The sequence below is a fragment of the Lepidochelys kempii genome, chromosome 7 (genome assembly GCF_965140285.1).
Source record: "Lepidochelys kempii isolate rLepKem1 chromosome 7, rLepKem1.hap1, whole genome shotgun sequence".
NCBI lineage: Eukaryota > Metazoa > Chordata > Testudines > Cheloniidae > Lepidochelys > Lepidochelys kempii.
In genome coordinates, this window is record NC_136386.1 from 48011088 (window position 1) to 48025853 (window position 14766).

The 14766-nt window shown below is 56.3% G+C and overlaps 1 protein-coding gene across 4 annotated transcripts in view; it reads left to right on the forward strand.

Moving 5' to 3' along the window:
- CACNA2D2 (calcium voltage-gated channel auxiliary subunit alpha2delta 2) overlaps positions 1–14766 on the forward strand; it is a 588723-nt gene that overhangs the window by 516740 nt on the left and 57217 nt on the right. For all 4 annotated transcript variants that reach the window (XM_073352554.2, XM_073352555.2, XM_073352560.2 and 1 more), the window contains exons 13-14: positions 163–241; positions 4059–4108. In XM_073352554.2, the coding sequence (XP_073208655.1) occupies positions 163–241; positions 4059–4108 (129 nt within the window). The remainder of the gene's footprint in view (positions 1–162; positions 242–4058; positions 4109–14766) is intronic.

Here is a 14766-nt window from a genome sequence, read left to right on the forward strand (position 1 = left end):
GCAGTGCCCCAAGCCCAGCCAGGCCAGCTAGCTCAGTGAGGGCCTTCAGCCTGAGCGGGTACACGGCCCAGCTCTTGTGGCATTGTGCTCTAGTGCTGAGACATCCTGGGGCGTAGTGCAGTTAGTCTGTCCCCCGTTACTAACCTGCCCCCCTTCCCCCAGGTGCGAGTGTTCACCTTCTCGGTGGGGCAGCACAACTACGACGTGACCCCCCTGCAGTGGATGGCTTGTGCCAACAAAGGTAAGTAGGACAGCGCTCGGGGGGAATAGCCAGCACGCCATGAACAGTGGGGTAAGGCGGGGAGGGGGGCAGCTCCCACCGGCCGGGCTCTCAGCGGCGTGGGCCGGACTCTGCTGTGGGGAAGCTCACCCCGCTCGATGGTTGGATGGCATTGCCCACCGCAGACAGATCTAACCTCCGAGGTACAGGGCTGCGGCTTTGCTGCTACATTGTTTAACTGGAGGGTCCAGCTGATGTCTTGCTCCTCATGCTCTGGCATTTTGGGGTCGGGGGCCCAGCGCGGAGCCAGGGTTCCAGGCTCGGCACTCTGTGACTCACAGTGCAATTCACAAGACTCTCCAAATAGTCTCTGCCTGTTATCCAGAGCTTCTCAGAGCCCCGCAACACAACAAACCTAACCCAAGAGTGCCATCTGCTGGCTGATTGGGAGCCTGCAGGGAAAGCGCAGGGCAGTTACCCTTCGCAGACAGAAGGCGTCTGTGCTTTCCATCCACACAAGCAAAGCGCCCCCTCCTGGTCTGACTTTCCTCAGTGGCCGAGGTGGAGAGAGGATACAAAGTCACCCTGGGAGCCAGTGCTGTGTGCTGCTTACCGCCCCAGCCTCTCCTTCGAAGCTGGACTGCACAGAAAACAGTGCACCCCAGCACCTAGCCAGGCTCACCCCAGCAGAGGGGCCAAGGACCGGGCTGAGGTGCCCTCGCCCTCGGGCAGTTCTGTTGCACTGAGTGGCAGACGAGGTGTATGGGAAGTTTGCTCTGCCTTTGCTGTCTGGATAGAGGGCTCCAGGGCGGCCAGGCAGGCACCGTTTGCCGGCATGTAGTTGCCTGTAAAGGGAGAGGCAGTCATCCCTGTGTCGGTTCTGTGCCCACTGGGGACCCCGTCTGCCAGGGGAGCCGGATGGCATGTGCAGGACCCCCACACATAGGGGAGGGGGAACTGCTTGTGGGGGTCACTGCCACGAGTGCAGACTAGGGGGCATGGAGCAGATTATGGGGAGGGCCTCACCCTGTAGCAGAGCTGCCCAGGAGTGGGGTTGGGGGGCGGGGTTCCATGAGCAAAGGAGCCAACTGGGCTCCAAGGAGCAGTGAGCCTCCCCCTGGGAGCTGACTCAGGACCAGGGATAAGCTGAGGCAGCTAGTCCCCCCCCTCTCCCCACACTGCTTGGAGAGGCCTGACATGGGGCTCTGCCCACTCGGCCTGGCCCAGCGCTCTCCCCTCCTGCCTTCAGCCTGCCTCCTTTCCTGCCTGAAGAACGTGTCTGCCATGCCAAGCTCTCTCCCTACGGCCTGCTCTGTGGGGGAGCTGTGAGGAGCCTTCACTCTGTACTCACACCACCGCTCACTGAGCCCACTGCATATCGCTTCCCCGGGCTTCTTCAGCAGCCTCCTGGCTCCATTCTCTGCCAGGGACTCTCCCTCCCCACCTCTCCATTCCTGCGAGTCTCTCTCCCTCCTCTCTACCTGCTGCCACCCGTCTCTGCCTCTTCCCTAGCCAGCACTGCTTCTGGCTCTCCTTTGTCCCTGGCCAGGGATCTCCCCCTCACCTGGCTGTATCAGTCGCAGGCACCCACCAAGCCCCGGGCTAGTTAATTCAGCTATCGTCTCGGTGCCCTTCGCAGTCCCAGCACGTCTAGGAATTCATGCACCATGCGCCTACAGTGTCTGTTCCTCACCCCTCTTAGCTCTACTTGAGTCTCAGTTACCACGCTGCAGCCCCACAGCGGGTAATGCTCGTTATGGCTTATCAACTCCCTTCCATGTCTCGCTCATGGGGACCCGGGGCTGTCCAGCGGTTACAGCAATGGACTCTTGGGGTGCGGTCCCGGTTCTGCGTCTCACTCAGCATACGAGTGCCAAGGTTTTGGAAGGTGACCCGTGATTTGGGAGCCTGATTTTCAGTGGATGCAGAGAACCCACTCTCTGCAAATCGACCTCTTTCAGGGGATTCACGCTGGGCCCCGGCGCCAGGGGAGCACATGCTCTCGGCTGCTGGAGTGTTACTAGGGAAAGCTGCCGGCCTGCTTAGCTGGGCTAATGGTTGGCCTCACAGCTGGGCTGTGGAGATAAGAGAGCTGTGGAGTGGATGGGAGGGGTGGCTACCAGGGAGGCTTAGGAGCAGGAGCCTTCAGCCAGAGACTGGTGAGATGCTGCCCAAGAAACCGGATCCTCTCAAAGAGCAGCCCCCAGGGTGACTCTGACGGGTTCAGACAGGGTCTCTGGGTTCCCGTGCCAAACCTAGCAAGAGGTTTTACTAAGGCCTTGAACTGGCAAGCCATGCTTTGAAGAGACCAGCAATGTACACCCCTTACCTAGGGCGACTGGCCTCCTGATCCATGGGACTCGAACACTCTGCAAGGGAATAGGATCACTAGTGACCTGGCAAGAGGGCAGAGGCTGTAGCAAAAAATCAACAGGCAGGCTAGATCAGGGGTCTCAAACACGCGGCCCACGGGCTGCATGCGGCCCGCGGAGCTATTTTCTGCAGCCTGCCGTAGGCGCCAATTCCCCCCACTCTGCCCCTCACCCCACACCCGACCACACTGCCTCCCTGCTCCTCCGCCTACCTCCCAGCGCTCAGGACTTTCCAGGAAGGAGAGGGAGGAGCGGGGAGCTGCACGCTCAGGGGAGGAGGCGGAGAAGAGGCAGGGCTGGGATTTTGGAAAGGGGTTGGAATAGGGGCAAGGAGGGGGCGGAGTTGGGGCAAGGACTTTGGGGAAGGGGTGGAGTGGGAGCAGGGGCAGAGGCGGGGGCTTTTGTATGTTTGTATGAAAAGGTGTCAGTGGTGCGGCCCTCAGGCCAATGTATTAGGCCTCATGTGACCCTCGTAGTGATTTGAGTTTGAGATCCCTGGGCTAGATAGTGATCACTCCAGCAATGGAGGGGAAACTGAGGCAGAATTGCTATGTCACTTGGTTTTGCTACAAGGGGGCGTCGAAGATCAAAAGTGACCACTGACAGGCTTCCCAAATCACTGGTCTGTTTTAAAGCTGATTGATGCCTCATTATCATTTTATGTGGGGGAGGGGCACTTTACAAACTGCCTCCTGAATTCCCAGGGCTTTGTGTGGCATGGTGTGAATGCTCTGTAGACTGACAACTGCAGCAGAGCCTGGGCTCAGGTTCTTCCACATGGGCCTGATCCTACAGCTCATTCGGACCTGCATCCCCCATGCTATTCCAGCCCTGCTGTCCCCCTCTTCCTCCCCTCCAGCTCTGCCCATACCCTTCAATCCCAACCCACAGCCCCCTGCTATCCCTGCCCTGGGCTCCCCTCCATGCCCACAGCCCTGCCAGTACCTCTGAATCCCAACCCACAGCTCCTCCACCCCCACTGTCCCAGCCCTGGGCTCCCACCCATAAGTTCTGCCCATCTCCATCACTCCTGACCCACAGCCCCCTGCTCTGCCAGCCCTGGGCTCCACCCACCCCCAGCTTTGTGCTTACCCTTTGCTCCTGCCCTGTAGGATTCATTTCTTGTTCTGGTCCTTACAGCTCCTGTCCTTCTGGTTTTTTCACAGCCCCATCTGTTTGTTTGCCTGTAGAATCCCATCCTGGTTTCAATCCAAAGAGAGCGACTGGGTATCCTGCTCCCCCGTCCATTGCTGGCTCCTTCTTCCCACCCAGGGCCCGTTGTCTCCAGGGCCTGGGGCTCTAGCTCAGGGATCCCTGCAGGTGGTACCCGTGGGACTTTGGGATCACATCCTCGTGGCTCTGAGGCTGTGAGGAGGAAGGGCATTGGGGAAAGGGCGAATGGGGAGGTACCAGGCTATGTGCAATGGGCATGTTTCTACAGCTCCCTGCTTTGTTTCTCTGCATAGGTTACTACTTCGAAATTCCCTCCATTGGGGCCATCCGAATCAACACACAGGTAAGGAGCCACACCTGGCCCCCAGCACACATACACCTAGAGGTCCACTGGCAGGAAGGTCAGATGATCCCTCTAGTCTGACCTCCTGCATGATGCAAGCTAGAGAACTGGCTCCTGGGGTTCCTGCATCGGACCCAGCGGCTTGGGCTCTGAGAGAGACACCCAGTGCTGGGGTAGGACTCCAGCTGATGGAGGAGAAGCCAATCCAAAGGGGAGTTAACGGCCCTTATGCTTACACACAGGCACCTCTTTCCACGTTGTCCTTAGCTGGCATCATCTCCCAGCCACTGGATTGTCTGCCAGCAAGCCCGGTAATGTTGCCACTGGACGGGGCTGGCTGGGCCTGTGCTAGATTTTCTCCCCTGGAATCCCCCACTGCTGCCCCAGCCCCAGTAAGGGCCCTGGTGCACGCTGTCTGCCAGCATTGTTGCCACCCTGCTGGCTAGCATGGCACCGAGCACAGGGGTAGAATGCTGCTGGCGACTCCTCTACCCCAGAGCATGCCACAGGACCTGCAGTGGTGGTAGATCAAGTGGGGAATGCTAGTGCAGACACGGCCTTCGCAGCTGAAGGTTTTACCCCTGTTCCTGCAGCGGGGCTTGAACACCTCTTTGGTGCACGGGCAGCACCGCCTCAGAAGTATGGGGACAGAAGTGCAGGTGCTGGCAGGGACTTCCCTCTGCCCAGGACTGGGGCCAAAGGGAGTCAGATCAAAGGGCCAAAGCTGGCTCTGATCCGAGTGGACTTCACTGGGAGAAATGTCTCCTCTCTCACCCCCTGCCTCAAGAACAGCTCATCCATCACTGGCGATTTTTAAATCCAGATTGGCTGTGTTTTATAGAACCTCACCGCTACCCCTTGGACTCTGCACTGGTACAGTAGGAATTATTCTGGGGAAGTTCGCTGGCCGGGGTTATCTAGTCTGATCTTCTATGTGATCACAGTGCCCCATTCTGGCCTTGGGATCAATTAAATCTGCAAGCTGCAAACCCTGCCTGGCCATTCCACCCTGTTCTGCAGATGCCTCTCAGTCCCCACCAGCAGCCCACTCACCCTGCTGTCCCAGCCTTGAATGTTTCCTGAGGCCAAACCTCCAAGCGCCCTGAATTACTGAGTACACATTGCAGACAGACATCTATGGGGTGCCCAGCTGGGGCCTCCAGACCCATTTCAGTGTGACCTGAGTCCACGTTGGGAAAGGAGAGCAGAAACTAGGTACCCGTCACAGAGCCTGATGAGCTGCATTATTGAAACGAATGGCCCTCTTCTTGGACCCGTTTTTCCCTTCCCTCCTTAAGTGGCTAGTTATTAAACTTCATGCTTTAATCCACACGGAGCAGAGCGAGCGGCGCCATCTGGTCTGTCAGGCTGTTCAAGGTGACAGGCGGCAAGTGAGAGCTGGGGACGAGTTATTAGCACCTGGCAAATGGCACTGCTGGGCTGGGCTAGTGGCCTTCCATTCACAGCCCAGCCAGGCCTTCCAGCCAGACAATTGCAAAACAACACAGCAAAAGAGGGAGGGGGAAAATGAATGGGAGAGTGAGTGAGCTTAAGCTGGTTGCACAAGGTTGTCCATGGGACGCTGGGGGCTGGCCTGTCCCCTAGCCTCGCTGAACGGCTGGGGAAGTTCTGCTCTTCCCCTGGTTCTCCTTCTCCTCATCTCTGGGGGCAGTTCTCTGCTCCCTTTGCCTTTCCTTGGTTTCTCTGCAGCTGTCATGTTGGATACTCAAAGGGAAACCAGCAAGAATGGGGAGAAAATAAAGTCCTGGTGTCCCCACCCCTTGCCCCCATCCTGGGGTAGGGTCCGAGTGTCCTGTCATTCCCCCCCTGCCATCCCATCCTGGGGTAGGGTCCGGGTGTCGTGTGCCCCCCAGTCCCATCCTGGGGGAGGGTCCAGGTGCCATGTGCTCCCCACACCCTGGTCCCATGACTCTGGTGTAGGGTGTAGGTATTGCCCATCCTGTAGAGATGGAGCATGGGACAGATGGGGAGCCCTGTATGGGTACGGAGCAGTCCAGTGGGGGATGCGTGCTGTATGCAGAGCACAGGCTCCTCTGGGGAACAGATAAGTGAGATGCAATTTGCCAGCCCCCGGTGGGACATCAGGGAGAGTGAATAGTCCCATAAGGCCAGGCCTGTGAGAGAGAGCAGTTCCATGGCAGGCAGGAGAGGAGGGGCTCCAGGCCCTTCCCCTCTCTGGGCCAGTGGAATTACCCCTCTCTGGAGACTGCTGCTTACAGACTGGTTTAACCCTGCACTGGACAAAGAGCTGTCAGTCACATCCCAGACCCCAACCTTCGTCCAGCCCTGTCTAATGCAGGAGACACATGGTAGTAGCAGCAATGAAATCTGCAGCCCCTGGGCTGGAGGTACCCTGGCAGACTGTACAGCTGTGTAGCTCCTGTGGATCCAGACCGCTGGGTGGCAGCATGTGTAGTGCCTCCCCCATCAGCAGAGCCTTATCCCTGGGGAAGAGAGCCAGGCGTTTTGACAGGAGGCTCCCCGCTGGCGGCTCACTCGATGTTGGGAGGGTGGCATGCATCAGGGCATGCATCGCCCCCGGATGGCTGAGAACAACCTGCAAGATGTTTTCTTCATTAGCTCATCTGCTGCATTCCTGCCCCCTCCCGTCGATAGATGAGCCAGCTTTGATCTGGCTCTTGGATGGGCCAAGACAGTTAAAAAGCCAGCGAGATGGATAACCCCCAGAGGCTTTTCCCCTCCCTGCTAATAAATGTGTTGTGAGCACTCTGAAGGGGCAGTCGGCATCTCCTTTCCAAGGCTCCCACCTGAGAGAGACTGTCCGAAAACTGCTGTGAACTTCCCAGGGGTCCGGTTAGAAAGCTGAATCCCAAACAGTCACCAGCCTTAAGGCTAGAGAAAACAACCAGCTGGCTCCTTCTACGCTCCAATCCTCAGCATGTCAGCAGCGGGATCCAGATGAAAGGAAGAGAAGAACCTGTTGCCTCATCACTAGAAGCCAGATGTTGGCACGTCCCACAAGATACTTCTGGAGAGAGGGGAGCGCTCTGAGCCAGGCTATACTGAACCCTTCGTGGCTATACTGAACCTTTCCAGCCTCACCCAGTGACAAGCAGCTTTTTGTCTTTGCTGCTTTGTCACCTTTCGTGGGGTTCGGCTTTGTGTCCCCATCTCATTGCCAGGAAGTGTCAAGTTTCTTGGTGGAGGCATTGGGATCTTTCTGCAAAGTTTCCTGCATGTGCTCACTAGTTTCAAGTCCATGGCCCTCTCAAACCACCTGTTTGGATATGACCCTCTTCACAGGGTTCAGAGGGTCCCCTTGGGAACCAGAAGCCAGAGGAGCCTTCAGGTTTGAGAAGTTCTAAAGTAGCACTGCTTATTGTTAAGGTTGCCCAGTACTTCCCATTATAAGACCCTGTTTTCAGTTACTTTAGAAATTTGGCAGACTTTAACTGTTCGGGCTGAAATTTTCCATGTCATGTGGCTGCCTCAGCCTGATTTCAGCTGTCAGCCAAAATGGTTTAACCATTTCCAAGAACGAGATTAGGGGAAAAAATACATTGTTTTGCCCATGTGAAAAAAAGAATCTTGCAGCAGTTTCACTGAGAAGTTCGCACACCTTTGGGCTTTGGAGCGAGGGCTTGGAATTTGACTGATGGATCATCCTTGTGTCCGGGATGTTCCCATGAAAAAACATTTGGCCTTTGAAAAATCTCATTTTGCACATGCTCAGTAGAGAGCTGATAGAGTTCGCAGCTAAATTCTCCAAAGTTTTTGTCGGCACTGACCATGCTCCAGGACTTTCCCTGCAATTGCTCCGCCCAGCTGCCATGGGCCTTTGTGGTGCCAGGCACCAGATCTGGGTTGGTGTATTTTCCTGGGAGCGTACGGGAGTACAGGGAGACAGCTGTATGCACAGGGACTGAGCCTGATCTTTCTTAGCCCCGGTGTAAATCAGGAGGAACTGCGCTGAAGGCCATGAGATAAAACCAGTGTGAAGAGAGATGAGATTCACACTGTGTGCAGATGCAAGTGGGGAAAGGGGGGGCTGCTGAGTGTGTGTATGTGAGTTTAAACGTTGAGACCCATCTTTACTCTCAAGAGCGCGCGTCTGCTTCCGTGTGTCGTATGAGAGGCTTTGGGTACATCTACACAGCAATCAGAGGTGTGATTGCAGCTTGAGTGGGCAGACGTGCACTAGCTTTGATCTAGCTGGCACAATCTAGCTGGCAGGAACGTGAATACATGCCCAGGGTTCCAGGGGGCTCGTAGAGCCCACGCCACTGCTCGTGTTAGCTGTGCTGTCTTTAATCTAGCTAGCACAGGTTTGCCCACCTGAGCTGCAATCACGCCTGCGACTGCAATGTAGACATGCCCCCTGTCTGTCTGTGTGCTGGGTAAATCTGGACTTGGTGCCTCTGCAAGGGCACATGAGCCACCCAGCACGGGGAGCTGTGGGGCAGTGCAGCTAGTTCCAGCTACAACAGGAGCCAGCACTGGTGAAGTGTCCACCCAGCAAGGAGCAACTGCTGCAGCTCACCGGGAGCTCTGCACAGGGACTGACAGACGCGCTCCCCCTCGCCGTGGCAGGAGGGGGCTGAGTCTAGGGACAAGAAAAAGGGAAATTGCCGGGGGACCAACCTGCTGGGTTCCCGCTGTGCCAGTTGCTGTGCTGCCCTCTCCTAGATGGTGGTGTCCATGCCCCAGTGCACGGAGCCGTGGACAGAAACTGGGCCTTTCTGTGCCCAGTGTATTGCACACACATGCTCTGCAGAAGCCCCTGGCAGGCAGAGGGGAACTCCTGCTCCAACACCCTTTAAAAGCCGGCATAAAGCTCTCCCAGAAGTACTGGCTACTGTGGAAGGGGGGAGGCGTGGCCCCACCTCCTCCGCACCCCTTTTGGGAGCTATACTTGCTCTCAGGCACTGCAGTTGCAGCAGATTCCTGCAGAGGACACTCAGGAGATGGAGGCCCCTTGCTCCTTCCCAACCCCACCTTGCTGCCTAGTGCAGGGGCTGGCTGCAGCCCAAGAAAGGGAGGGAAGCATGGCCACAGGAGCCCCCCTGGCACCAGACCCATCCTGCCAGCGCGGTACTGGAGGCACAGAGCCAGGGAAGGGGGGGAGCATGTCCCCTCCACTTGGCATCATACCTGGTGTGAGGACTGGGAGTCTGACCCCACACCCCCTTTGTGCACCTCTGCTTTGTTAGCACTTCCTCGCGCACCAGGTCACAGCCTTGCCCTCACAGAGCCCAAAGCAGGGGGTTACGCTCAGGGAATGTTGCATGGTGCTGTCGTGGTCCTAAGTGACACGTGGTCAGTTTGAAAATCCTGGGACATATCCTGAGCTGGTGCTGCTGAGGACCTGGCCCGAGACGTAAAGGTGCAAGCGACAAAATCTCTCTCTTGGGTGTTGCCAACTCTCTGTTTCTGTGTTTGACACTGGTGCGGCCACTGCTGGAGTCCGGTGTCCAGTTCTGGGGCCCACCATCCAAGGAGGATGTTGATACAGTGGAGTGGGGTCAGAGAAGAGCCACAGGAATGAGTAAAGGACTAGAGAATCTGCCTTTTAGCGATAGACTCATGGGGCCCTGCCACTGGCATAAGCTTCTCAGCCCAGGTAGACAGACTCCAGCCCCGCTAGCGTGCATTACTAAAAATAGCAGTAATGTCACAGCTTGGGGTCTCCAGCCCACCTGACCCTTCCTGGGGAACAAATATTTGCTAATGGGCTCTTCAGGCTAGCAGACAAAGGTCTAATGCAATCCAATGGCTGGAAGATGAAGCTAGCCAAATTCAGATTGGCAATAAGGTGTAAATTTTTAACAGTGAGAGCAATTGACCTTTGGAACGATTTTCCAAGCATCTTGGTGGATTCTCTGTCACCAGCAACTGTTAAATCAAGATTTTGATTTTTTTTTTTTTTAAGGTCTGCACTAGTTTGAAAGGAGTTATTGTGGGGCAGGTCTCTGGCCTTTGCTATACAGGATGCCGGACTAGATTATCACAGTGATTCCTTCTGGCCTTGGAATCTGTGGATTACAAGCCTTGCAGATTTGATGATTTCCTTCACCTTCTAGCTCCTGGAGTCAGGTGATTTTATTGGAATCTCCGCTTGAAAACACGGCCCCTAATAGCTCAGAAACCAGAAAACAACTAAAAAGACTCCAACCAGCAATGCAGAGCTACAGTGCACTAATTTCTCAGAGACATCCATTCTCGCAATTGTATCCCTTTGAAATTAAGTGTAAAACAAGATCAGAACCACCCTAACATAAAGCTCACCGCTGTCTTGAATCTGAGCTCAGACAGCCCCCGAGTCTGTTGCCTTTCTCCTGAAAAGTCAAACTCCATCCGAGTAATGGCTCTGAGAGGGGTGGCTGGGGCGGTTGTGTAGTCTTTTGTGTCCTACGTTCTTAGTGCCTGGGGTGAAGCAGAGTAGGCTGGTTGGAACAGAGGGTAGTAAAGTGAAGCTGCTGTGCTAGTGACAGATGTCATGTTACTGAGCTCATTGGCGCCTGCTGCTCCCCCCATTCAGAAAGCTAAATTGCCAGTGTGTTCATCTGGACGTGCTCCGAACGACTGTTTGTCTGATCCAGCCACGGGCCTGATCCTGCAGTCCTCCCTCAGGCAAACCTTCCCATTGGAATTGAGAGTTTTGCTGAGGATATGATGAGCCAGGCACCATTTTGCTGGGCAACCAGTCCTGTCCTCCAGCGTCGTCTGTGGTTATCACCTCCCTCACTACACCTCCGCAGCCCATCGTGCGGTGGGACTGCACCCTCTCCAGTACTGGCTGGGCCAGAGAGAGACTGTTGAGCCCACCAGGGCTCTGGGTCGGCTCTTTGCGCTCCACCCATTGAGGCTCCTGCTTGTAAGATCCAGAGGTTGTTCGTTCAGTTCCTGCTCCCACCCAGGGGTGCAGAGTAACATGAACATCATACATAACTGGCGTTCATGCAGCCAAGACATTTCTCAGGGCTCTGCCGGCACAGTCTGGAGAATTGCTGAGCTGGTGCCTGAGCCATTCTCAGCCCCATCCCAGCTGACCCATGGTACTCCTGGCCATCCAGAACCATTCAGCCTACCACACGGCAGAGACTCCTCCACAATCACTCGGAAGGGCTTGGCCAGCATCTCGCCATGCTGGGTCCCTCCATATGGTGAATGGCTGGACTTCCCCATCACGTCTGTCTCCCCTGCTGACGTTCCCACTGGGCTCTGTTTGGGTCACTACCAAGTTCTTGACCAGTGGTCACTCGGGATCTTGGATGGGGCTGCATCTTGCAGCCCTGCAGTTTGCCAGAGGGCCCCCCATGTTTGGTGCAGCTATAGGTTTTCTTAGGGGGCCCATAGGGCAGTGTGAGCAGGGTGGGAAGCAGGGGGTGGATGTTCGGGAAGAAGTGGCTCCTTGTCCCTACCTCTTTCCTGTCGTGCCATTCACAGAAGGGTTTGGTGGTTTGTCCCATATCCCCCAGGCTGGCCTAGAGGAAAATGAGGGAGTCCCAGATGTGGCTGGGCTCCTAGTAAGGAGAAGGTGCAATGGGCCCAAGGCCTGCAGTATAGCTGGCTATTGAACGGTATGCTTCCATGGTGCCGCATTGCATCAGGGCCTGTGGTGATGTCATGCCACTTCCTAATGCTGCCTCCCAGGGCGAGGACGCACCCCATGATGCAGTCGCTGTGCGAAGGTGTGCCAACAAACACAAAAGGGAGACAGCCTGAGGGGACAGAGACCCCTGAGCCCTCGGTGCTGCCTGGAACCCTCCCTTTCTCTGGCATAGCTCCCCAGCACTCCTCAGAGCGTTTGGCCTGCAGTGAATGTTTCTGACTTAGACTGGAACATGGGACTATCCCTCCCAGCCAGGGCCCAGTATGGCCCGGGCACTGCAGCAGAGGGGGCATCTCTTGCATGGCCGCACTTCGTGCTGGAATTTGCCGTTCGCTTTGAATTCTTTCCATGTGGCTGACAGCGCTTGCTTCCCTCTTCTCCATTCTTTGCCTCCACTTTCTCCTGCCGCCTCCTTCGCCAGCCAGCGATCATCTGCAGGGTACCCATGGGCACCTGTCTGGCCAGATCCCTCCTCCCAGTCCCCCGTGGCTGTGTCACTGTCCCCACTGTGCCAGCGAGGAAAGGCACGGGGCGAAGCGTCTCACAGGGTGTCTGCGGCAGAGCTGAGAACCTTTCTCGCTGTGTGTCTGCACTGCAAGCGCAGGCTGGGATTGCCGCTCATGTCGACGGACCTGAGCTAGCCCGAATCTTGCTTTGCTTGGGTACTGGAGCACTGAAACCACGGCAACACAGGCACCATTGCAGGCTGCACAAGCCCGCCTGGAACCCTGGGGAATCACTCAGGCTTCTGCACCCCAGCTCGCTCGGTACGTCTACGCGGTCTGCAGCCGGGCCCCGCGGGTGCCCTTAGCACTCTTGTTTCCAGCTGGTTGGCACGGGTGCAGAGCCGTGTGCTCATGGTGAGTGGGGTGTACCCACAGCAGTAAGGGCCTGGAGGTCGGTTTCTTTCAGAATTCACCTCCCATGCTCTAATTTTAAACAGCTCCGCAGGGTTGCCGCCAGACGGCTGTGCCTTTGCTGTCCTGTGGGAGCTCAGGCCTGCTCGGAGCAGGGCTCAATTACCTGGTGCTTCAGCTGAGTGGAAAGAAAGGATGGCCCAGTGGTCAGAGCGCTGGCAGGAGACCAGGGTTCGAATCCCTGCTCTGTCCCGTGCAATGCTGAGCCTCAGGTTGAGGATACCAGCCCTACCCTGCTGAACAGGGGTGGGATAAATACATTAAAGAGTGTCAGGTGCCCGGATATGATGGGGGCCATGTAAGCAGCTTAGATAGATAGGGCCCATCTACAGTAGTTCTCCCATGGGGCTAAACGGTGAGCGTGGATACAGCTTTAATGGCATTCCTGGTGTTCTCCTAGGATCTATGCTTTCTCTTTCTGGCTGCATGGCTCGCTCCTGCTCCATGCCTTCTCCTTGCTTCTCTCTCTTGTCATCCAGAAAGAATACAGCCCCCTCAGGGCCCAGGCTCCAGCCTGCTGCTCTCTCCATGGCAACCTGCAGGGGCAGGTAATCTGTTTGGGGAGAAGGGAGGGCTGATGGGCAGCGCTGCCCCCAGTGCACTTGGGCAGGTGGCCGAGAGCACAGAGCCTCCAGTCTGTCCCCATTCCTTCCCCCTACTCTGGTACTCGGGGAGACACTGGTAGCACATTTGCAGGTTTAGAAAGGATTAGGGGGAGGGGTAGCTCAGTGGTTTGAGCATTGGCCTGCTAAACCCAGGGTTGTGAGTTCAATCCTTGAGGGGGCCATTTGGGATCTGGGGCAAAAATTGGGGATTGGTCCTGCTTTGAGCAAGGGGTTGGATTAGATGACCTCCTGAGGTCCCTTCCAACCCTGATATTCTATGACTCACAGGTGCGGTTCACATCACTCCTGATGCTTTCCTCATCACCCTCCTTCTGCTGTGGTCTGCAGAGGTGGTGGGGCTCAGCTGCTTAAATCCTTCCTTAGTCAGTAGGACGAAAAGCTACTCCCCTGTGGGAGCCACCTCGGGCCTGGTTGTGCTCTCTGTCCCAGCAGTATAGAGCAGGAGTGTTGCCATGGGGGTAGTACAGGGTGAATGAGTGAGAGGGGAGGTGGGCACTACTACCTCGCTCTTTCCATTAGCACATTTCAAAGTGCTGTACAAAGGGAGGGCAGTGCCATGATCCTCATTGTATAGATGGGGAAACTGTGGCACAGAGTGAGGCTATGAGTTGCCCAATGTCAACCAGCATGGCAGAGCTAGCAATAGCACCCAGGTCTCCTAAACGCCAACCCAGTGCTCTATCCACTAGGCCACGCTGCCTCCCAGAAGCAGGGGCAGGAGACTTCCCCCACAAACATACCCCATGCTGCATGCTGAGTCCTGGGTGTTCAAAAGGGGCTAGTGATTTGGGGGGCTCAATTTGAGACCCTTCAAAGGGGCCTCGGTGTCAGAGAGTGGGGAGCACCCGTTGACTGGAAATCCTGCCCTTTAAGGAGTCTCAAGTTGGGACCCAAAACTGGCCTTAACCTGTGTGCCTGAGTCAATGCTGAATGCCTGTCAATGCTGCCATCAGTGTCAGGTGTTGCAGTGGGGGAAGGGGGGAATGAGTTGGTGAGGGAAGTTCTCTGTTGGCGGGGGCAGAAGGAAGGACCCTGCAGTAACGCAGAGCCTGTACATGCCCAGAGAAAGGTGGGTGTCATGGTGGTAGTAGAAGAGACAGAGAAAGAATTGTCCAGTGCCAGTCCCTCCCCCATCTGCCCACACGTGCGCAGTCTAGCTCCGAGGGGATTTCTTGACCTTCAGCTCAACAGCATCACTTGAAGGCAGTGTCATCTAGTGGTTAGAGCAGGGTTGCAGGACTCGGGGGTCCTGTTCCCGACTCTGCCCTTGACTCTCTGTGTGCCTTGGGGATGTCATCGCTTCTCTCTGAGCCTCAGTTTCCCCATCTGTACAGTTGGGGCAGTCACAAGGCTTCACTGATGGGTGTAACCTCGGGTGGGAAAGCCCTTACGGAGCACCCAGTGAATGACAGTCATGTGGTGCGATAAATGAAGGGGGCGAGGGGGAGCTCCCTTTTATGCACACCCAGCCAGCCAGTTAGCGAAAAGGCCCTCTTGGTGGCTGTTCTCTGCTTGCTTTAA